This window comes from Dermacentor silvarum, chromosome 9, assembly GCF_013339745.2.
Source record: "Dermacentor silvarum isolate Dsil-2018 chromosome 9, BIME_Dsil_1.4, whole genome shotgun sequence".
NCBI classification, from domain to species: Eukaryota; Metazoa; Arthropoda; class Arachnida; order Ixodida; family Ixodidae; genus Dermacentor; species Dermacentor silvarum.
The window spans coordinates 146118532-146144450 of NC_051162.1; the positions used below are offsets into that span (position 1 = coordinate 146118532).

The 25919-nt window shown below is 42.8% G+C and overlaps 1 protein-coding gene across 1 annotated transcript in view; it reads right to left on the reverse strand.

Moving 5' to 3' along the window:
* Nucleotides 1–25919, reverse strand: part of LOC119464500 (protein dispatched homolog 1-like) — a 116221-nt gene that overhangs the window by 77907 nt on the left and 12395 nt on the right. Inside the window, 8 exon segments of the mRNA XM_049655829.1 lie at nt 11147–12032; nt 13296–13889; nt 15082–15354; nt 16004–16247; nt 21702–21899; nt 24381–24579; nt 25539–25560; nt 25562–25792. Coding sequence (XP_049511786.1) covers nt 11382–12032; nt 13296–13889; nt 15082–15354; nt 16004–16247; nt 21702–21899; nt 24381–24579; nt 25539–25560; nt 25562–25792 — 2412 coding nt within the window. The 3' untranslated portion in view covers nt 11147–11381.

Genomic DNA, 25919 nt, shown 5'->3' on the forward strand with positions numbered 1-25919 from the left:
CAGTTTTTTTTTTTTTTTCCAAGGCAAATATTTTTTTTCTCTCTACTTGCCCCTCTGAGAGTTGGCAAAAATAATCTTTGGTGACAAGCAACAGTTTTCTTTTGCCTTCCCCACAGTAGCACCAAAATAAATTGCTTCACTCGCATCTCAAGAGCCACGTGTGGAATTGACAGCCTGTCCATACTATGAGAACATGCCCAACTACTCGGGTGCTGGGTGGAACAGCCAATGATGGAGAGCTTGTACGCGAGGAACACAAACTATAAATTTTGACACAAAAGTACTATCCATCGCGATCAACGTGAGCAACAAGGCGAAAGCGCTCGCGCGTTGTAGCTCATACTGAGTGCGATAGTACCACAGTGCACAGGCGAGGCATTTCATAGTCTTGGCACAGTGGAAACCTTCTGGTGTAGACACATACCAGAATAATGATAAGCACGGACATGAGCAGCAGCGCTAATACCAACATCTTGTGATGCTGTGCTTGAAGGGACACACCCAAGAGTGACGCTTAGTCACTTTGGACTAGTAAAGCATTTTTTAGAAACTTTATTGTAGTTCACTTGGTAGGGGAGGGTCTATAGCTAAGCGGAGGAAATTGATGTCACACTTCTCCATTTCGAATCTCGCGCTACGTCAGGGCAAAGCCACAGATTTTAACCTCTTTTCTCTTGTTTGGACTGCTTTGGTGAGAGAGAAGTTCTTGAAACTTGCTAGGATGAGTCCACAATTCCTTTAGAATGCAATGTAGTCCTCCTTTACTGGTAAACAATTAACCTGACCTCAGTGAACGCTGTCAAAATCTGTGACGTCATGACAAGCTAATGCAAAAACATTGAGATCTTGTTTTTTTAATCTTTCCTGGTTTAAAAACAATTGTCTCAGCAGGATGAAAGTGGCTTCCTTGTTATTAATCCTTTAAAGCCGTGACGTAAAAATAATCAAAGGAAATTCTTTCTTTTCACCCAAATGTGCGAAATATACTAAGAATAAGGATATTCAATGAAATTAAAAAAAATATTTTCCGGAAACTTTTTCACCAAAAGGTGGTCAACACCAGGTAGAGCACTTGAAGTAAGCAGAACTTGTACACAATTCTCATCGGATGTGAAAGAGAGGTAGGTGTATGTTGCATTTCCATTACAATACCTCAGTAATATCACTGCAGCAGGGGATTTCTCATCGGTCGTTTTCCTCTGACCATGCATTTAAAACAAAGCAAATTGCGCGCCAATTTTTTTTCTCCTTGTTCACTGTTTCTGCTTTAATCCTAGTAGCGCCACTCGCTGCCTGTCATTCAGTGTTGGCCGAAGACATTTAGCCAGACACGCTGTACTCAAAGACAAAGCTCAGCAAGAGAAAAATAGAGCATACATTCCCAATATAGCTTAACGTAACGTTCCTCATTACTGTCTGTTTAATGGAAGTACAAAGAGCCTTTACTGTGTTGATCAAATCTGTTCCACACGTCCACTAGTGAAAACGTGCGAAGAGTGCACCAATTGCCAAGAACAAAATTTTGTATCTCATCTCTTTTGTATGGGAGTCATATTGCAGCCAAAGAATAGTTGTTGCAATTTATAGTTGACTTCGGTGCTACAAGATGTCACCACCACCAGTGCTGCCATTCCTGGATAGGCCTTGTGGTATTTTGGAAACTCCCAGACGCCTAATGCACCTCTCTAAAACCCTCTATTATCAGACAAACAATGAGCAAATCAATAGTAGTTCTTGGGTACTGCCTGTCCGATTCTCTTCTCTCTCAACAATTTTCTGAACTGCCCCTCCCCCAGTTGAATTTACAATAAATTAACAGAATTTTCGAAAATATAAGCCTAGGTAAATATTTATATCGAAATCCCGGACATGCTATTTGTTTTTTGCTAATTCCATCTCTGTATTAGCAAGAATTTAAAATGCTTATGCCAGACAACGGGCGAGATTCAAAATAATGTACGCAACCATCTTTTATGTTTTGTACGCAACCAAATTAAGTTTTGTCTAAGGTTGCCATCAGTGTCCTGCCAAAAACTGGCAAAGGGGAGAGTACGGATATGTCAGAGTTAGCACTGGGTAAGTAACTGTCAGGAGTTACTAAATAACAGCTAAGTTGAGATATAATTAAATGTTACACAACTTTGAAACACTTCTGAAACAAAGTGCATTTATAATAATTAGTACATTTAACTGCAGAATTTACCAAAGCAGGGCTATTTGTGGAATTGTCAGGCCTATCAGTGTCCAGCGAAGAAGGGTGGTGAGATTATAAAATTTGCAGGCACAGAATGGGTTTGCCAGCTAAGCACAGGGCAGAGGCGTCACTGTAGATCTCCGAGAGAGGCGTTTCTTTTGCAGTAAACTTCAATAGGCTCATGATACTTGTTCGTAGTACTAGAGGAAGATAGCAGAGCTAATAAGAGGCTGTATAGGCAACGTACATTGCTACTGGACACTGCAAAATATAAAGTAACCATTGCACTTTTGCCAAAATTTACATTTTAGAGGTCACATGTACAGGTGACATTTTTCTTCTTTACTCTGCACGGTGAATGCATTCTAATTGCCACCTCGTGGGCCCTGAAATAATGGCAAATACATGTCGGTCAGGTGGTTGAAGCAACAGCCAGCAAGGTTTCCAAAATACTGGTCGTGCCAATCAAACAACGAACAAATGGCACCCCTAGCCTCACCTCCTGCAGAACTTGAGAACAGGAAATTCGCATGGTATTATGTTCACTACAGCAAAGAAGTCTTGAGCATATCCTATTCGAAACAGGACAGTAATCTGACCAAAAACATTTCGCGCGTGACAGTCATTGCAGTCATTTATGCTCGATATCTTGTTGTCACGTCTGCTCATAGTTTGGCACCCAGATCTGGCCAGCTTAAGCAAGCAGGGCATGTACTGCCGCTGGCCGATTGTCAAGATTTCCAAGTTTTTTACAGACATAATGCTCCGACCATTTGCACAATATTGCTGAGAAGCAAGTGCCAATAGATTCTATGCCTCAAGCTAAACCTATTTTCTTGTGCCACACAATATTTCAGACATCTCTGCAACAACTGTAAAATCTAAACAAGCTACCTAGTGAAACATGTTCTAGTGAGGTTAGTTTTTACTTCCAAAAGTGCTTCACTTATTTTCCTCCAAAAGTCGTACTTATTGACAGGCAAAGAATTGCCAACTGCCTTTCAAGAAAAAGGTTTGAACAATCATAATTACATGAGAGAGATGCGACAACGGTCGGTAAGCAATAAACACGTTACTCTCTTCACAAAGCGTCAGAGGTGTAATTCAAAGATGAAGCATATCATACTGCTTTAAAGTTTAAACTACTGAACAAGTCAAGATCACCACCTTTGAATGCAAATTTGCTGGGTTAAGCAAGATGGAATGGTTACATTTCAGTACCTCACTTTTCTATAGCAAGCACGCATCATACGTAAACAGGTAATAGAGCCACTCAGAGACAACAAATAATTGTGCGCATCACTGAAAACAAGCAATATACTATATAGCATGTCTTCATCTTGGTGACCCGTCCTGGAGTGTATGACGTTTCAAAGGAAGCGACACCAGTGCACACTGCAGTAATAGTTAATGGCAATAGCACTTTGTCTTTGGTAACAAACAAACAAACAAACAACATACAAAACGTAACAGTCACAACGTTCTTATCATTTGCACGGGAAAAAGTACTCTTGCAGTATCACCACCATCACATCTTGTGCAGATACAATCTCTCACTAAGCCCTCTGTTCTACGGCTACATGTCTCACGGGAGTCTCTTTGAGAGGAAACACACGGCTGTACAATTTTAAGTGTACATTATGCGCACAAACGGTGGCGAGCATTAATTGATCACATACCACAGTGAGCATAGTGGGTAAACACAGTTTGGCTCAGGTTTTACATGTGTGTAGTGCATGTAACACTTGTAGTGAGAAAAAAAAAACGCACAGCAAGAAACGTTTGGGTGGAATACAAACTCCCTGTGTATGCCAGCGCAGGCGAGCAACCAGAAGGCGTCGCGAGCAGAAAAAGTGGAAGGGGTTAGATGGTCATCATTATCAGCCTAATTTATTTACGCCCTAATCAATTATCAGCCCAATGAAATTATGTACACTGCCAAGACAGTGACACCTTCCAGCCATCTCCAATTATTGTGTCTTGCGTCAGCCGACTCCAATTCCTAAGCCTGCAAACTTATCTATTTCCATGACACCTACCAAATTCGCCGCCGTCCACGACTGCGCTCCCTTTCCCTTGGCCCCCCTTCTGCAACTCTTCCAACGTTCTGCAACAACATTGGTTGTCTGCCCTATATGCATTACACATGGCCTGCCCGATTCCATTTCTTCCTAATCTTCACTAGAATATCGGCTACACCTGTTTACTCTCTAATTCATACCGCTGCCTCTCTGTTTGTTAATGTTATGCCTGCAGTTTTTGTTCCATTGCCTGTTCTCAAGCTTCTTTGTTAACCTGCACGTTTCTGCCCAGTATATTAGTACCAGTACAATGATTGCAATCAGGAGGAGAGGAGAGTTATTCCAATAAGGTGCGCAGAAATTTACAAGGCTGAAAAGGTTTCACGTGAGAAAGAATGACCATTCACATGATCTCAGCTTTACGACACTAAAATGGGTCTCCTAAATTTATAGCATTCTGCATAAGTCTGGTGGACGCTATGTGAGAGTAGGTGTTACTGTCTGTGCATTCAAAAAGGGCACAGTTTCATGGTTGTTTTCCATGAACTCCTTGCGCATACATTCGCCAATCAGTCACAAGGTTGCCAACCACCCATGCCTAGACAACTGCTTGTTGAATTTGCCAATCTTCTTTCTCTTTCGTTTGGTTCATTGTTCTGATAGTTTCTTTTTCTTTTCAATTGCAGTTTCACTAACGGGTCTGTGTTTCAACAGGTGATGCCACTGCACTCTAGCCAATAAAAGGCCTTGCATTATTAGATTATGCCTGAGCATTGGAAACGGGATATCTGTATTTGCTGGGCACGTGAAATGAACGTACGATTCGCTGTGAACAAATCAAGCGATTACAATATTTCTAAAGCATATTTAGTTCACAGTCAGCACCGTTCCAACACTGCAGATAAAGTGGGCCAGACAAGCACTGATTGCTGGTGTTGCAGCAGTTCTAGTTCCTACAAGTAAAAAGTGTGGATTTCCCCCCCTATTCGGGATGCTTTGATACCAGTCCTACCAACCATAGGCAAATTTCCCCGGATATGGAAATTTTAAGCAAAGTTAAGGGAAAATAATCTAGATCTAGGGAAATGATGATACAATATACCTAGATTCCCAGCCTCAGCTATAATTGTAAAATAGAGACTACAGCTGGTATGGACGCCTATTTTAAAAAAATTATAAGCATATAATATTTAGAGCCATACCGAATTTTTACAGTCAAACTTGTAAAAGCCTCTGCATTAAAAAAGAAAAAGAAAAGAGAAATGTCTGCAAGCTCCAAAGGCGCACAGAAGCTGACTGCATTTATAAACATTATGTTTCTTTTTTACACTTTGGCTTTGATTGGTCTTCATGCAAATAAATACTGGTGACAGTATGAAAAACGCAATTGCTGTGAGATCACTTTATGGCTTAGACACACTGACTACACTATGCAAAAGCTTTAAAACGAATTTAGAAAACAAATTTGAAACACGAAATCAGTAGCAATTTTGCACAAAACCCAGCATAAGTGTAACTTAATGAAAGTGTACCAACGTACTGAAAAACCGCATGATGCTTGCGAAAGCCTAGAGAAACCTAGAGAATTTTTCGTTAGCTGAGTTAAGGAAAACTGACTCTGAAAGTTGGCACCACTTCTTAGCACGCAAGGTCATGTAAGTTAACCTCCACCATACGAAGCATGCACAGTAACACCAAGGGCATGAAGTAGGGTCATCTAGTGATGCAACGTGCAGGCTTTCAGCACTAGTGCTTGGTAACCACGGTAACCATTATGTTTTCAGCCACCAGATAGCACAGGTGTCCAACAGGCTTCAGGCTGCCCAGATCACTTCTGCCATTATCTGGCCATGGCAGAAATTTCGAGTTTTTCCTCCAAAAGATTTCTTGCTCTGCGATTTCCGGTAAGTGTAAAAACAAAGCGGCACATCAGTGCATCTTAGGCAAGTTATTAGCATGCCCACAGTGAGAGCAGCATGATGTAATGCACATGTAATTTTCATGAAACTTGGCACAGTAACCACTTTCAATAACATTTATAAAAGAAAATAAAAAAAAAAATCTAGGGCAACTAAGCCATGTTCTACAACTAAGTCACATGCTTCTAAGCGCAGTTCAACACACAACACCACCAAAACGTACTACTGTTCCTGCTGAAATCAAACTCTTGTGCTACAAAACATGGCACACGTTACTATTATTATTTGCGGCTAATAAAAGTAGCACTACTACCGCTGAGCAGGGTGGCTCATAATCACATCAACGACAGACCAAGCTTTGCAGCATAATGTAGCATGCATGCACATAACGAGACAATGTGGCTTGCAATATCTCTTGCGTGACAGCTGTCAGCAGGCAATGAGTAACATACACAACTGCAAATATTGGCACCATTTCTCATGATGCTAAGAGCAACTGCAGTGTACAGCACCGTATAATGTACATGCAGTTCGCAGAGATAATGAAATGACATTCCGAGAGGAGCTAACTCTATCACCACAGGCAGTACGCATTGAAATGCACCATGTTGTTTCACACAGGCAATCATGCTTTTTACACAAACTATCCCGTGGTATAAAAGAGCAACTCCGGCAGTTGTTTTGTTTTGTGTGTGTGTGTGTGCAGGTGTGAACGAAATCTCCATCATGCTTCCATGGTCTAGCGACGGTAACAAAAGAAATGTTACCAGAAGGAATCAATACGAAACCTTTAATTTTCTTAATTTCTAAATGCCATTATATCAAAGTTGGTGCTACATGCACATTTTTAATGACGTTAAATATTGTAATGACGACAGTTGCAGTGAATGCAGTTTCTTTGGCAATCATAGTATCATCCGAAATGTTATTTAGCAGGTTGAAGTTCATTAAGTGCTGCTAAAGAACAGGCACATTTTATGCAAGATTATTTCAGATTGCTTCAGAAATGTGTTTATCATGTGCAACCTGCTAACTTGGGGACAATATTATGCACTCAACGGCTGAACAATTTGCGGGAACATGGTATACTCAAGTGGCATTAAGTTTTAATGTCGTTATGTCTCTGCGGCACCAGGCAAATGGCATAAATTTTAGGGCAACGAGCCCTAAAAGTTAATCTCATTACTTGTTCGCGTGTGGCACAGGTATCGCTTAAGTTGGTTTCTGTATTATGTAGACTGGATTATCTTGCACATGACAAAAGGCACAAAGAAACTTAAAACAACAACTTCTTCGACATGGCAAAAAAATTGCAGGAGTTGCGCTTCAAGTTTAGTGAGATTCAGGCTTCAGTGAACATCTTCTAGATTAAGTGACATTTAATGTGTGCCTTGTACAGGTGATGATGATTGTTAATATGAACACGCACACGGCTGACCTTTGCACGCCCTGAAATGTATGTACAGACATGGAAATATCTACAGTTTCAGCCCTGCTGAACTCTGGAAGCCTACTCTGCATGTCGCCATTTGGCACATCGAAATCATTTTTTTAACTTTCAAGTGACAACTAGCTAACATTTTGCCAAGGTTAATTATAATGAATGTGGTGTAATACACTCGTCAAGCTAATGAAGGCCTACATTTGTGTACATCCAACAAGTCATTTACAAAAGTATTTTTGACAAGGTTGTCACCACTGACGTTCTACAAGTGCTAGAAACTTAACTCGGTGAAATTTACATGAACATTATGAATAACAGTGTGTCCCATTACTTGGGACATTATCACACATGAAACATTGGCCAAGCTGTACTGCCTAGCTTTCATACAGTCCACTGACTTCGCTTCATAGAACAAGCACTCACACAAAGCACAATCTTGAGCTTGAACTCTATATATAACAGTGAAAAACAATGCATGTTCTCCATATGATGTTCTTGCAACACAAGACACATTTTAGCCATCTTGGAGAGGTACTACAAGTTTGTGACTTGTTCAAACCTAGGCCCTGAACTGTGTTCCCCTCCCAAAGAATCAGACTAAATTTTTATAATTTTGTTCTGAACTGTGTGAAGCTAACATCACTCTAGCAAAACCACTTGCTTTAATTCCAACAGTGAGTTACATGTTCTGCCAGCAATGAAAGTGATGACTAACATATAGCCATATCAAAAAGACAGCCTTGTAGATCTCAATAAAAGGAACCTCCTAACAAACCAGGAGCCGGTATTAGAGGTAACTCATTCACACATCTGCATAAAACATTACCCATGCTTTTTTTTTTTTTCCACAACAGATGGTTCAAGTCAACAAAAGCCAGATATCAGACGACTCTTACAGGTTTTGTAAGGCTCTGTATGACACAAAAGCATATTTTACATATTTTACAGCAAAAAATAAGATCAAACCTCGAAAGTGCATAACAGATGGCATTGAGAACATAAAGAGATGAGAAAAACATGACAGGCATCTTCAGGTGCTGTTGACACCCATGCCTTTTTTGTTTCTACACATTACCAATGACACCTGTACCATATACAACTCTCTTGTACAGTGTTCATGTACCAACTAACCAACTCTAAACCTTTGCTGAATTGTATTTACAGGAACAAACTACTGCTCGATGGCACTAGACTCGGTGCATTATACAAGGTGTGACAGACACATATGTGACGACCTTTGAGGAGGTATGCACAGGTTTTGCCACACAAGTTGTGACTTTCAGGTGCTGCTGCTCACTTTGGAGAGACACACAGAAAAGAAGACGCGTGCTGGTTAACACAGTCTGTCAGCTGCCTGTTACGCAAGCAAGTGACGCAAGCGTGTGACATGACACACCAGCAGACTGGTAGACATCGGAAGCACAAATGTGACATGTCTTGACATGAAATCTCAGAGATTTGGCATTCATGGCAGCAGCGGCAAAATATAAAGCTCCACTGAACGCATTCCACTGCGTCACATGACGGCAAGGGTGACGAATAATGGCGCAAAAGAGTCACGACACCATGTTGCGAAATTACAACGTAAGTGAGCAGAATGTTCAGTACCGATGGCAGCACAATACATAATACCCATCTCTATGCATCCATACATCATCCACACACCATGTGACAGGCGTGACAGGCAAATGAGCATAAGTTCTGTCATAGAAGTTACAAGACATGAATGTTGGTGAATGACGCAAAACAAATTGCACTGAAAACTGCTTGGTTTTGTATAGTTACCGCAATGTTCGTTCAAACCCCTCTTACAGTTTTCAAGTGGCATTTAACAGTCATAAAAATTTCTGAATATTACATACTGGCAGCATGAGATATTTGTAAATGCTGCAGTATGTCCTAAAAATGGGTCAGCTACTTCTGCAATGACAAGCTATGTTTCAATTTAAATTATTGAAATTACCAGCATTATAAAGTCAAACAATGTGTCCAGGAAACTATTTTAGTTGAGTTTAAAAGCTTTTATGCTTTACATAGCTGTAAAGCTTATGCAAGCTTAAGCTGTAAAGCTTGTAAGAAATTTCTCCAATGTAGGCTTTGTTGGGTCCATCAGCATGAAATGTTGAGAAACAGTTGAAACCATTATTTTGTGAAATTCTTTGAAAAGTCTACCAGCATAGAGAAGTGTGCCGTGTGCAGTGCACAAGGGGCCACATAATTAGGCTTCAATGCAAGCTCATCTGTTGACTATAGTTAAGTCCAGTTACAAAAGCATATGTTAGTACTTTGATCACAAAGTGCTGATCTTACTTGTGATGTTCACACAAATGAATTGTAAACAAATGCTAATCAACAAAGCAAGATTCTTACGACAGCTAGACAATCGCAAACTGCATCTCACATCCCTAGCTTGTGGGTGCCTGACACGACCTTGTGCGTGCAATGTTATGCATCATAAATATTCATGTCTCATTTAGCGATGTGTGCACAATGTGCATGTAAAGCTTTGTGTCAGTGGAATGCTATTAACAGAAATTAGCAAACTTTCAGCCACCAAGAGTGGCTGCAGTGTCAAACACATTAGTTTGGTAGAAGAATTCAGAATATGCTTGCTGCTCATGAAGCTTTCTTTTTTTTTTTTCATTCGCATTGTGACTGGCTGAAAGTAAAAACTTATCTTTCTCATTTGCAACATTTGGCCGCAATGCTCCCATTCACTCAAAATGAAAACCACAGACAGTTGCTGCTACTTCACATATAACATTATGGGTCATCATTAGCTTACTCCGACTATTTACACCTTCACATTAAAATGTAATTAAAAGCCCAGCCACAATATTTGATCATTAGAAAGGCAGTCACTAATAAACTTCTTTGCAATCTGCTGCGTGCTGCTTTGGCAACAAAGAACACTATGTACATGTCAAGTGGTCACACTTTGAGCGGCTCTGTTGCTGCTGGTTAACTCAAAGAAGAAAGCAAACGAGCTGGCAACGAGCACCTGGGCTCGGCCGTGAGGAGTTTCCAGTGTCCTCTTCCCTCTAAGGCGTTTTCGTTCGTAATATGTGGGCAAGTACTTTGGTGAAAACGCAAATGCACACTCAACTTCCTGCAACAAAGAGCTTTTACGACCACTGACCTTAGGAGAGAAAACTTGGCAACTCAGTACAGGCCTAAACCAACACCATGAACAATACGAGCACAAAAGTGAGCGACACCACACAGCGCTTGTGTTGTTGCAATCGCCTTTGTCCTTGCATTTGCTGTGCTATTAGTTTTAACTGCTGACCCTTGCTCCGACAGTGTTCAACACAGTTTTCACTGCCTCCTTGTGGCAAGCATGACCCTTCTTACTTTGCTGTGTCACCTTGCGCTGAAGCTTGAATTATAGATCAAGCAATTCAACTCTTGGGGGTCCTGCCTTTGCCATCTTGCACAAAATAGCCACCATTACATTCATTCACACAATGCTTTCAAAGATCTTGGTCTTTCTACATTGTGCCACTTAAGCAAACAATGTCACATTTGTGGTCGTCAAATGCATGACGCATCACTGCAGGTCTCGAACTATAACGGGCTCTCACAGCTGGGTAAACAGTGTACTGAAAAACAAGCCCCTGGCATTAGGGTCGCACGAGCCTTTTGACAAATCTCTCTTCACGGCCTTTGTTGTGGCACTTAAGGGGCCGTAATGCCAACGCCTACACCATCCACTTGAAGGATCCCTTTAGAAACGCAGGAACAATCCCTGCGTTTCTCTGCTGCCATTTTCCCAGCAAGGTTTGTCTGTCAGCAGCACCGGATCACACGATGGGGTCATCGTGAATGTCCTCGTCGGCCCCACACACGATGGTCGATGAACTCGTGGCCCCCGACACGTGGCGCGGACTCGGGTCACCGTGAAATGTCACACTCACGACCGGAAGGCTCACTTTCCGGCGGGCGCCGTGAGTCCTTGCGGCCGCGGCAGACAGGCTCCCCGAGCGCTGCCTCGCCTTCTTCTGCTTCTTTTTGTTGCCGTTGCCGACTCGGTTCACTGCGCCGCCGCCATTGAGCGCGGCAGCGAGGGTCAGCGGCTCGAGCTCGTGGCTCTCGCTGTGCACGATGGCGGCGGGGCAGCTGGCACTCGAAGTGGACAGAGTGGACTCGGAAAGGGTGTACACAGTCTTGTCAACAGGTGCTGGTGATGCACTCTCGCAGCAGTGTAGGCTCGGGTAATCGAGCTGCAGCTGGCCGCGCTGTGGTCCGGCGACGCTGAGCAGCGAGTGGAAGAAGAACGTGGCGTACACCCACGAGACGACTGTGATCAGCATGAGGAATGTGCCCACTTGGAGGTAGGCGAGCACGAACGAGGGGAACATGAGTGCGCCGGCCAGGAAGCTCGTCAGGGCTGCCATGGTGACGGGGCTGCCGACGCGAGACAGCGATTGAATCACTGAGGTCTCACGATCCTGCTGCAGCCAAGTGGGGAAAATGGGGGCAAATAAGACTGGCAGATTGGCAATACATAAAGGGAATATACTTTCTTCAGACAAACTTTCCTGAGCTAAATTTTTGATAAGCTTAACAGTTGCGGGACTTTCTCCCTACAGTGCCCTTCTATTAAACTAAACTTCTAATGAGAGAAGCAGTTTTCTACAGTCCCTTCATGTCTGCCTCAAAAGGAGCTTACTAGGGACAGAGTTCATGATGTCAGACAGTGTAAGGCAATGAATGCTTGCGCACAGTCGTAGCCAACATTACAGGGCACATCTAACTGCCATTTAACCATCCAGTGGTTACTCGACATTTACAAGGCTGGTAATTCAATATAAAGATGTACTGTTGACAGCAACATTCCACATACCACTCCTTACTCTTCATTAGTATATGTGATAAAGCAGAAAAACTAACTTTTCACATAAGGCTGCAACTGAAAGGACTTGCAATAGCAAGTAAGACCTCTCTCATGCACCATGCCACTGATGTTACGTTCTTGTTAATCAATCACCCCTTCAAATGCACATTGACAAATTTGTGCTAGCAAGGTGCAGATACTATGAGTTTCAGTGAAGCCTGTGTTTGCTGCCATGCTCATTATGGCGTCATTTAGCATGCAATTGGCAAATAATACCTATCACCTTCAAGATTTAAGTGCAAAACTTTGTACATTCTACCACCTTTTTTGTTTTGCTTTTCGTGTGCTTAGACATATGACACGCAAAAAGCTTCAAACAAGATGACATGAATAAGTGCAAGCCCCTGTGTTAACTTGCTATCACGAGTAAAATGCTGAATGAGTGCACATCTCGGAGACACACATGACACACAGAAAGGCTTCAGACATGACTTTCACAAACACCATAAACATTAGGTATAATTTGCGATCACAAGTCAAAAGAAAGGATAACAGAAGATGCTCTGCACTGCAGGTTCAACATGCAACAACATTCAACGCTGTAAAATGGTATTCACCACACTAGTTTGGCAAAACCTCTGAAGCTTCTTCAGAGCCTTGCTTTGTGCTGACAATCATTCTGGGTTGCTTTTATGAAGATTAGAATGTTGTTGCATGTGGTTACTTGCACAGTTAGTAAGCGCGGATTATTAGGCGTGAAAATTTGTTTTTGACCACCTTTCATTTTCGGTATCAGACTGTGCTCTTGAGTAACCTACCTGTGCACCAAACGATGCATGTTAAGCATAGATGTACCGTTAAGCACTGCACACATGCTTACCTGCGCTGACAGACGATAGGCCACACCGTAGTGTATCGTGTAGTCAACGGCCAGGCCAATGGCCACTGACACTGTGATGCTCTCCAGCACATTGAGCCGCCACCCCATGAGCACCAGCGCACCCACCGTCGTGCAGATGACACACGCAATCGTGACGATGGCGTACACGCTCACGAGGAGGTTCAGTGTGGTCACCAGCAGGGCCACAAACGACACACCCACCGCGACGCCCATGGCGACCAGCGTGCCTTCTGCCAGGCTGCTCTGGAGGTCGTAGAACTCGAGGTCGCTGCTGAACCACCCGTTGCGAAGTCCCGGTGGCGCGGACTTCATTTCCTGCTCAATCCAGCTTTCGACGCGGTTCCAGAAGTTGCCCATGTCGTGGTGTGAGTGGGAGTAAGAGTAGACGCTGTCGTACTCGAGCACGATTGCCCGTACTGTGCCGTTGCGTAAGAAGCGCGGTCCCGCCATGCCGGGGACGAAGTAGTAGCCGGGAGACTGGTGCAAGCTTGCGATGGCCCGCCGCAGGCAGAGGCTGAAGACGTCCCTCGGGTATGGGAAGTGGGAGGACTCGCAGCAGGGAAAACGGTTGGCCTGTGAGTGAATAAGTGAAGACCAATGTGACAGGTCCAGCAGTTATATAGCAAACTACAAAGATATATTATTTGAGCACTCAATTTATATTTTACTATTATTATTATTAATTATTACTATATTATTATTATTCATGATTTTGTAATTTCACACCACTACTCGACCAGTTACCACCCATTATTGATTGGAACCAACCAACATTTAGTACCAATTCCAACACAAACATGCATGAACTTAGTCTGCTACTACAACTTACCAGGACAGGAAGCTTTATCTCTAACAGTCCTAATTGATGGTGGGCCTAATACATATATATTTCTATTAGTCTCCTAGCAAGCACCATGGCACTAATACCAGTTACCTATATAGATTACTACTAATATGTACCCAGTTCAAATTACTCTTGGAGAGACAGGAAACTAATAAGCAACTGTACTGGACAAATACTATAAACTTCTATCAAACTAACAAATATCTTATACGTAAAATACAAAAACTTATTAGACTAACACAAATGTGAATTGGAATTTTCGCTAAGGTGTACTAGTTGGTGACCTAAGGATGCACCAGAAAATACTCCACTGTCGAACTCAAAGAGAATTAGTGGAGATGTGCCAGACAATTACATTTACGCATTTCTGTGACAACACGGCAAAGGTGACCTTTCACTATCAGCATCCTTCGGGAACTATGTTTTGGAGCACAGAGAAAATAAGGGCAGGCACCGTGCGGTTTTGTGGGTGGAGCTTGTACTGAATCCTTATGTTGCCGTCAAGTTTTATAATGGCTCTGCCATGGTCGTCAATGACAGAACGTCCATCTGCAGACCAATTAAGTTCAATGCATGTTCATGCCAGCTGCTTCTAGACAGTTGACTACAGATGTGCTCTTTGGGAAAACACAAACTAGCGGGTAGCAATTTCCAGAAAATCGCACGGCTGAGTCTTCGTAAGTCATGCATTTCAGTGTGAAAATGTTGCTTTGAGTGGGATTGCTGTGGCATGCTTGTTTTCTTTCTTTGATGTCTGCCTGCTTTCAGAAGTGTGAATAGCGTGATTGAGCCACGGCAACCCTGTTATAACATTGTGATTTTCTTGGCACTTGAACATTGTTGTAGGTGGTTTCGACTGCGTGACGCAATATCACGATAAATGTTGTTGCATTAGAGGAAAAAAAAAGTCGCTGCACGCACCTGCTTGAAACTGTCGACACACCGCCTCTCCATCCAAGACTTGAGTGTCTCGATAAAACAGCCCGAGAAGAGGACGCCCAGTGCCGAACGATGGAAGCTTTGTGCCCGTAGCCGCTTGCAGAAGGATAGCAACCACTCTTGCGACGCTGGGTCCGCAACATCGAACGCGGGGTCGAACACCACGGAACCTTTGTTGGAAGGGTCGAGGTAATCGCCCGTGTCCACAGGAAGCACGCCCCAGATGATGCGGATAGGCAGTCGATGGAATGGATCCTGCATTCAGGTGATGTGATGAGCAGAATCCTTTGATAACCTGCTGTTTGAGCTCAAATTGCCTGCTCTTGTGAGCCTCTGAATTTGAGTTGCTATGTACTCGGTGCCATTTTGGTGCTCACACAACCTTCAAAGGGTGGCCCTGATATAGTTCACAGCAATGCCCCTCTTTACTAGCTTCATGTGAACAGTTCGAGATACCCTTTCTTTAGACTGTGGCTGATATCTTCAGCCACAGTCACCAACTCTCAAGACTGGGATGGTGCATTACAATTTTTAGGGCATATGCCTAGTCTTCAGAGATGTTGGAGTTGTATAGGGGAGGGGGCAGTGTATTAACATGACAGTGATCTCTGCACTGTACAAAATGTCATGCACATGTAGGATTTCACAAAGTGTTGCTGCCTAGATCTGTTCCTATATACATTGGCAGAACTAACGTTAGTCTGCAACTAACAATATATATATATATATATGTAAAAGCTGTGCTTTGCATTCCCCACTGCATTTTGCTGCTCTTTGTCTGCCTATCAGCAATGGTGTACTATCTGCCACAACTAAAAAGTACCATCTTGCCCTAAACTGCTGCTGCAATAAATGTTTTAGGACTACTGTTAAGGACACAAGAAACTTGCGGATAATAATTTACCCTGCTCCGTGCCTTCTCGAACCAGAAGCGCTCCTTCAGGTCAAGGTCATAGCGCTCGAACAGGTGGCTGGCACTCAGAACTTGAAACTCGGGCGACTCGGGCAGACGCAGGCGTGGGTGGACAAAGATAGCCACCGCCCCACCAGCGGCCACCAGGGTCAGTGATAAAAGCCAGAACCACCTCAGCCGAATCACGATGCACGGGAGGAGTTTGTCGTAGAAGACACGTGCCGCTTCTGCAAAGCTGCATCCAGAGTCAAGAAGAAAACTTGCATATATTCACTATATTGAATCACTAGCCAATCACCAGTCGCCGTATTAATTATTTATAAGTGTATCATGAAGACTGTTTTCAGATATTTGGTGGGATAGGCTTGATTATCGGTGGAGAAAATAAAGGACAAAGTTTGCCTTCTCCAATTTGCACAAGAACCGCAACACCGATATGTCAGTGTTATTTCAGAAATTTCAAAGTATTTTCCATACTTGGCCAGTTTCAGTGCAGAGACAGTTCTCAAAACTCGCTACGTTAAGTCCAATCCCCTCAGAATACAATATAATCACTTCATTATCGGTAAAATGTTAATTAGCCTTGAGCAGATGCTATCCAAATCATCAATGTCATGGGCAGCTAGTGCAGGAACTTCAAGATGACGTCGTTACACCACTCACCTTTACTTTATTTGCCTTTATTTACTTACCAACCCTCCACATATGGTAATAAGACTAAAATTTTCAGCATCACAGAACTATAATTTATGGACCTTACCAAGCTTAGTCTTTTATTCCTCTGTAGCACGTTGAACATCTTTAATAACCCGGGGGCTATGAAAGACAGTATAGTGGAGTGCTCTAAAGTGACCTTCCCTTAAAAAAATAATTGTGAAAATTACGTTCTGCTTCTATTTAGTTTTGGCTGCATACTATACACAACCATACGAAGAAACAGACACTGAAGCCAGCTGAAACAGACCATGGCTTCATTCACTGTCTGAAAGAGACAATGTTTCATTGTGTTTCAGATTGTTCATTGCATTTCAAATTGTGTTTCATTGTCTGAAACACACAACGAAACAGACAAGGGCTTCATTGTCCGTTTATTTGTATGGTTGTGACTATATAATAAAAAATCAAGCCCTTTGAATTCCCTTATTCCTCTTGCTTGTTGTGTATGTACTATGCAATTTTCGTTTAAATGCAGTTGAAAATCACGCATGATCTTTAGAATAGTTCACCATCAGAGACTTTTTCTAATGTGCACACAAAGCTCTCAACCTCGTGTAAGAACACTACAGTGTTCTCAATACCAGGCATTCTTGCATTATGCTCTCATTATAATGCAGCTGTGGCAACCAAGAACTGCTCCTGCAACCTCGGAAGCAGAACACCTTAGCCATTGAGACACCATGGTGGATTATACTGTGGAGCACGAAGCTGCGATTTCGAGTCTCAGCTGTAGTAGCGGCGTCACACAAAACACTGGTGCAGTCAGCTTTGTGTGCACGCTGAAGAAACCAAGGCGGTCAAAATCATTCCAAAGCACCTCCAGCACAGCATATCTCACAGCCCCAGTGTTAGTTTCCCATGCTAAGTCCTACCAACTAGTCACCTAACCAGTTACATAACCTGTCACCAAGATTGAATCACAGCCCCTCTGTTAGTTTCAGATGCTAAGTCCTACCAACTTGTCACCTCTAACCAGTTACATAACCTGTCAGCAAGCTTGAATCTATTTTTAGAAATCCAACAGATTTGTGTTCAAAGAGACATTAAAAAGAAAATTAGGTTGAGCTGTATTAGTAAATTACGCCTTCTACAATACCACAAAAAGTCACTCTTACTGTAAGAAGAGGCTAGTAAGCCAGAGAAGATGCAAAAATAAAAGATAGTTGGTGGCACTGGCTTAAGGTTCCAAAACCTGCTCGCAGTGATATAAATTTTTCATGGTGGCTGCTTGGGCCTAGATAATGTTTTTATTGGTAAAGAGATAGACTACATTGTATTCTAAACGGGCCAACGACTGAACTTGGCATGTTTCAAGAACTTTGACTGTGTTACAAGAGCCCGAATAGGAGAAAATACAGTAGAACCTCATTCGTATGTCCTGATAAAAACAAAACAAAAAGAAAGTGAGAAAGAATTGTTGTATTCAGTTTCGTTATTCATTTGGATTCTTTATTCCCCAGGGGGTGCTTCTGTTCTTCGTTATATATATGGTTGTATGTGTTGAACAAACGGCTTCTGTACATCGGGACGGCTGGAGTCTGACTCCCACCTTCGAAAACACCACATTGGCGACGAGGATGGGATGGTTTACGACGATGCTGCAATGAAATTGCCTGGACCGAAGCAGAAAGCTCCTTTAGCTCTTCAGCCGCCAGCTCAAACTGAAGTGCAATTCAAACTGAATTTGAAAGAATGTACTATCCAGGAAAATGTATGAGACGAAGTCACAGAAAAATAACACGGGGAAGCTGGTATGGATCAGGACCGCTGCTGTTCTCGATTGCGTGCACCTGGTGCCTTTTCTTGTTTACACGGGATCTAGCAGCTGGAAAATGTGTCGTACAATAGCAGTTTTGGCAATGTACTGAACGATGGCGACGAAAGATCGTACTTTCCGGGAACGTATCAACCGGTAAAAAAGAAGCGTAACTGTACAGGTCATTCTTTGTGTTCTTGATCACGAATGTCGGTGCCAAGAAATCGTACTAAGTGGTACTGTATCAACAGTGTCCATTTCACAGTTCAGTGTTCCTTTAACATGGACACTGAAGGCCTTTACAAACATGAGGGTATGCACTTTATGTGTTTTGTGCCCCTGTGCTTTTGTGCATCCATGTCTTGCAATGAAATACTGCTAACCTTCATGTTTATTCTAGCAACTATGCAAGAAGATTTTGCACCTTACCACTGCTTTGTTCACACTAAACTTTTACAACAAGGGCCGGTATATAACGTAGAACTATTCCAATCTGTTTTTAGTCCAAATCAGCCATTAGCCTTCCGTGATAGGTCAGAATTGTTCGGACCAGCCCGATCCATTTTGACCTATCATAGAGGGCTAAAGGCCAATTTGGGCTAAAAACAGATTGGAATAGTTTTATGTTATACCGGCCAAGATTGCATTTCTTGGTCCTGAAAGACTTCTGATTTTGAGCAGAGCTTATCAAAAAATGAATGGAATACCTCTGATTTTTATCAGATGTTTCAAACAGCTTCGTAATTGCAGGAGTAATATTATCATTCCAAATGAGCACGAATACATTTTTGCACAAATTGTCAGTTCACACATAAGCACACACTCTTGTCCTTCAAAATTCCCATTCTTACAGGTTATTTCACGACAAAGTGTCTGAAACTTTAAGCAAGCGTTGAGCGCACTGCAGTCAGTAGAATATAAATATTTTCTGATGACTCTCTCATTTGACCTAGAACTTTCAAATTCTGTCAACATGTTTTACAATGTTTATACATGAGACACAGAGTAGTTCTCTCGCTGCGCCTGTATATAGCCGCAAAACAGACCCAGGCAGGCAATTACTGAAATTGACATAATTTCCCATGATGTACCAAATTCATCCCCAGGCACATCCATTATCATCAGCTCTACCCTTCCCCCCCCCCCCCCCCCCCCCCATAATGCGTCGGAGTGGTCACACACAGGTGCATTCGGTTTATCAGACAGATGTGTATGTTTAGGCACATTTTGTTTATGCTTAAGTGCCTGGATTTTTGCATCTAAGTATGTCTAATCACAATGATAGCCTTGCTGCAAAATTTGAAGCGAAAAAGTATATTACATAATTCAAATGTTCAAATTCTTTAAATGAAAGGATTACCGACTGTTGACTTATGCATTTCCCGTCCCTAATTCTTATGTTGTATGCTTCGGCTACTACTTGGTCAAGTGGCTAGCACATTAAAAACAATAACACTACCTGTATGCAATCCCATGATTTGTGATGCATCGCTAAGTGTAATGAGGCAGTTCAGCTAAGGTAATGCTGATGCTAAGACAGACATTTAGTGTTTCTCTCGTACTTGTTTTGTTTGCCCTGTTTGGAACATTTAAAGTGAACCTTAACCAACTTCTGGTGTCAGACCATGCAAAGCACAAGCAGGAACTGTTGTGTGAAGTGCCAGGTGGTAAACCAGCAGTTTGTATCATTAAAATCCTCAGCTAATTTGTAGGACAAAGGCCCCACCCAGAGAGAGATTTCTAACTGCCCCTGCCATGTGTTAGCTGACTACGCCTGCAAATTTCCTAATCTTATCATCCCATCTTCGTTTGCCAGTTGTTACGAGTTACAAGAAACATTTATTAGGAAGTGGTCAGCCACCTCGACTGGCCAAATTGAACTGTCAGCCTCGTATCCCATGCTGCATGATACAGGAGAGGCAACGGCATGCTCTGCTGATGCAGCACCATCAATGATCACCACAATCGCCACGTCTAATCCTCTGGCATCCTCAACCACATTTCCCTTCCCTCGGCAACCTTTCTCTTTCTAAGCATTATATCTGATATCTAAGCATTATATCACCTGCACAGCTCCGCTTGTTCTCAGTGTACTGGCGACATCTGTTCGCTCTAGAATCCATACTACGATCATTCTCCCTCTTACCATTGCGCCTATCATTTTCAATTCAATTGCTCACTGCACAGTCCTTATCTCCCTCTCGAGTTAATTCGTTATCTAGTTGAGGCACCAAGGGTTAGTACTGGCAGAATACATTGAATGTCATCATCATCATCATCAGCCTATATTTATGTCCACTGCAGGACGAAGGCCTCTCCCTGTGATCTCCAATTACCCCTGTCTTGCGCCAGCTGATTCCAACTTGCGCCTGCAAATTTCCTAACCTCATCACCCCACCTAGTTTTCTGTCATCCTCGACTGTGCTTCCCTTCTCTTGGTATCCAATGGTATCTTCTCTTGAATGTATAAATTTGTTTTTGAGGACGTTGGCAAGCTGCAGTTCACGACTCAAGAGTGCTTGCAATATTTGGTCCAAGCCATTTTAACTCATCTGCAGCATTCCTTCTCACAATGTCGTGATCACACTCTCATCATGACCAATAATGGTTTTAGAGCACTCGAAACAATGTTTCGGTAAATAATGTTTCGGTCATTGGTAAATTTGATTTTGACAATCACCATGTCGCGGCCCAAAACATTGTGAAAATTATTGTGAAAAGACACTAAGAGTGATGATGGCGATAACTTGTTCAGTATTTATATTGTTATTTTAATGTGTTTATTGTTCCTAGATGCTTTCAGTATTGCTTTTTTTTTACTGTAGCTTTAAGTTACGCACTGCGGTGGCGAGCCAAATGTTAGAATGTGCAAAGTGAGAACGAACCCCGATTTTCTAAAATGGTACCTGAAGCTTGTGCTTTGACTAGAAAAGCAGCATCGATGCCACCCAGATGACTCATTAAATAAGTTCTTCGGTATATCTTTAGAAGTGCAACAAATGCAGGCGCATAATCCCCCTTGGGATAAAATGGGGACCACCGTTCCTTGCCCAGGGGCAAATTACTCGTTAGCTGCATTGCTAAAAAAGTTGCAAGGACTCCAAAAAGGCAAAGCTGTTGTTAAAGTGGTTAAAAACTCATTAAGTACATCGGCTTTCTCGCAATGTTACCAGTACTGACTTGAAAGGAAAGATTGCTAACAATGAATTTCCCGACCTGTGATGGAGGCGCCAGAGTGCGGCACAGACGGGTGCGCAACACCAGAAGCGCTTGAGCCGTGGCAGGTACACCCCGAATGGCGGCACACAGAGGCAGCACGTTGAGGAGCACCACTTCTCGGCCACGATGAGCGCTGCGGGCAGCCACGTCACCGTGAAGAAGAAGCTTGCCAGCACGGCCGTGCCGGCAAACAGGCTGCGAGTGACGGAGAAGGAAGCAGGCAGTAGTCATTGTAATCACTGTTGTGCGTGCATTCGAATTGTCGAGTTTCCCCAAAATAATTACTTGAAGGAACACTGGTCCTGTGATGTTAAGCTACCATGGGAAATGCTATGCTTGTGTCCGTGATACGTGATACGGGTCGCGTTGGGTAACTTCGATTAACACCGATCAAGAACACACATGTGAAGCGTACTTCAGGCAGACATGTTGTGTTTTATTACTCTGAAAGCCCCCCAGTGTAGCCAGGCTGGTCACATCCATACTTCACTGGCACATAGAGGGTGCTAGTTCCTGCTGTATATAACAGAAATGGTACATAGTACTGTGGGGATCCATGCCTATACCCAAACACGCAGCCTGCCAGAGTTATCATGTTGCCATATAGATGGCACAGCACATTCAGTCGATCACTCTCGCTTTCATTCCCTCCTCTCTCTCTCTACCCTCCACACAAGCGTCGTGCAAGTAGTCTCGACCGCATCGCCACTGTGGTGGCTGCGCGTTGCCGTATTAGAGAACAGCAATCATTGAGAACTGTTGCATTTATAAGGCAATGTTTTGCTGAACATCAATTTACCAAGTCACCGAGTCATTTAAAGCAAGAAGGACAAAGGTTAGGCAAATCAATGTACTACCCATCAATCCCACTGACGGCTGAACTACTGTGTAGCTGCTCCTGTAGACTATAGCATTTGTAGGAAACGTTATAGCTTGAACAAACCAGTTTTGGTTTCAATGTGTCAGCCTTGATGCACCCCTAGCAGCCATTGCTTGTAATACTCCAAGATGCCAAACCCACTGATCTTTGTCCAGGCCCTTAGGCCTCTCTGCCAATTGAGTTAGGGATGCCAAAATCCTCATCGTCCTAACTTATGTCCAGTTCAAGATGAAGGCTTATCATATTAAAGCCTGCTTCACAAGATTGATGTTCAAAAAATACAATAAGAAATATTTACCATCCGCACTACTAGCTACAGATGTAATATAGTTTAAATATGCGTTGTAACCACACTTATGCACACTCTTCTATGTGTAACTATGCGTACATATGTTTCTGACATTATGCTCCTTTTACTCTGTAGACGTTTTCTTCTGCTTGTAAGCTGCACAGCTTATTTGGTTTATATATATTTTTTTCTTGGTATTTTTCTCTGTTCATATATTCTACATGCATTTTATAATAATAATTCCTACATAATTGCTATCATACGTTTCTAAGGAGTTTGGCTAGCTGTGGGCTCCATTCAAGTCATCTGCATGCATGCCACTGTCTTTCTTTTTTTGGCACTGCCATCGTAACCTTGTCTGCAATCCCACTAGCCTAACACTACAATGAAAATAAAATTTGGCACAGTGCAGGGCTACAAAGGAAGCATACATGAATTCCTCAGAAAGGATGTTACAAGACCAAGCCAAATTTTTCTCCAGATACAAAGCTTTCCTGGTGAGAAAACTGCAAGTTCAATTGCTTGTAGAGTCATACTAGAGTCTACTAATAGCCTCTCACATATAAATTTTGCCACTGTGCAGCTTTCTGCAGGATTCACTCTGTAAATCCAATTTGGCATTCTTCAACAGTGTCTGGGCTTGGGTGACTCACTGCAACATGATTCACGACTTAATAACACATAAATGAAGACAGCGCAACCTCACGACAAAGGCACATGAGAGATGAACACACACAAGCAGTGCTCAGATGCTTGCAAATTAATGTAGGTACCTTACAGGCCTCATTATGAGGCACAGGATAAATAAGGCAATTGTAACAATATAACAAGAAGTAAATATGAAAGTAGAACAAATAAAGAAAGTAATGCAGCAGCATAACTCGGAAGGCAAAAGCAAAATGAGTGTAACAAAAGAATGCTCATTGTTTTTCAGAACAAAGTAATGAGACAAACTTAAGGAATCATTTAAAGCTGAACTAAAGAAAATTCGGCAAATCCCACAATGCAAAAGGTCAGAAAACCAAAACAAAATGGCAGTAGATCTAAAGCAATAACCAGCCAGGAAATACAGGACAAGCAAGCCATATTTAACGCAAATAAGTATGCCAATTTAAATTGCTGAGTAACCATCTAATATCAGAGGAGATAAATTTCATCTCGTCACTGTCTTCATTTACATAGTGATAAGTCTTGAATTATGAATCTGCGTCCATATTCAGAACAATTCTTGTACTCAAGCTGTTTTTCCGATTGGCCATTGCCTGGCTTGCTAAAGAGAGACAATCATCGCAATAATGGCCAATCATTATCACGTTGATCACTACGATGAGTCGCTTGGTCAATCAAGAAACCATCTCGCATGAGAGAAGCTTTGTGAATGTAAACCCAGATAACAATGATGCGGACCAAGCATCTGAAGAAATAAATGCTTTTCCCTTATGTTGTTATGAAATGGGGTGTCATTACGTTGGAGTATGACTAACACCACCGTTCAGTGAAAACGCACCCGAAGCAGCGGACAGCGGTGATGCTGCTGACACAGCTGGCAAAGAAGGCAGCAGCCGTGGTGACACTGGTGACCAGCATGGAGAGACAGGCGTGGTGCAGCGTGTCCCGGACCAGCTTGACCAGTGTGCCGCTGTTTTTCTCTGCCTTGGCTGCCCCCCACGTCTTGCAGTATATGAAGGCGTCGTCCGCTCCGATGCCTGCAGCAGACGCACGAAAGAAAAAAAAAAAGATGTGGTCACACCATTGTCCAGTCTCATCAACCTAATTTATGTTGATATCAGGACAAGTTGCCTTAATTTCCCAGTGATCTTCACAGCCTTGCGTGTTAGCCGACTCTATCCCTTACCTGCAAATTTCCTAATCTCACCATAACACCTAATAGTCTGCCATTGTTGACTGCTTTCTCTTTTCTAAGTTTATGAGGGAGGCAGTGGCCAAATAGTAATCCAGAGAGGCCAATTACTGTTCTGACAATGGAGTGTCTTTTGGAAGAACTATGGACTTTGCTAACATTGTTGCACCTGGATTACTATAGCCACAGTGGCTCTTGGCAGATCTTTTATTTTTTATTTTTCCAATTCATGCATCACTTTAAGTCTGAAAAATATTGTGGCGTTGACAGGGATTTCATCTGAGGAGCCCAAGTATAACAATCCGATCCTCTAACTCTACTCCAACACCGTCACAGATTTCGACAATATCAAACAACTGATTCTCAGATCAACAACTTCTGCTTCGAATTGAAGTATTTTATTTGAGAACATGGTATTTCAGTGGCGTAGCCATGAAACTTTTTTTCAGAAGAGGGGGGGGGGGGGTCAGGCGAGTGTTGTTGAACGTCATTTTATGCTAGGTATCCCTATTCACAAACATTTCAAAGAAAAGGTGGGGGGGGGGCACCTGCCTAGTATGCCCCCCTGGCTACGCCCCTGCAATTTTTTTAACTGCTATGGTTGAAATGACTTTATTTCCGAGAGGTGGCTAATGATGGCAATCGCACAGGCTGGCTGCCAGAGGTAATATCCTTTTGATTTCTAATCAGAACAGAGTTGGTAGAAATATTCTAATACAGCAACACTGTACATGTGCTGGCATTCTGTCTTTTGAAGTAAGCACATCTAGTGCCTACCAATGGTAACACAGCGTCCTAGCTCACCTATGGCGATGGTGAGGGTGAGGAATGTTCATGAAGGGGAAGAAGGAGATGCGGAAAACGGTGGTGTAGAGGAAGTAGGCAGTGCCCAGGGAGAAGATGACGGCCAGGCACGTGACGGCCGTCACCAGGAACGACTGCGTGTAGGCCCACATGGCCGCCAGCACCGTCACACCCGCCAGGGCGACATACACCGTGTCGTGAAGCAGGTACTCGTCGAAGAGAGCGTGCTTCAGCCCCAGTTCCATGCCCACAACCTGCAGAGAGGCAGCCCTTTTCTCAGGTAGGCTATGTGCAAGATGTGGCAGCTCCTTTGAGCTGCAACACACACTCTTAATGCTGAAGCAGCACTACTAATGCATTGTGCGCAATGAACATGCTCTT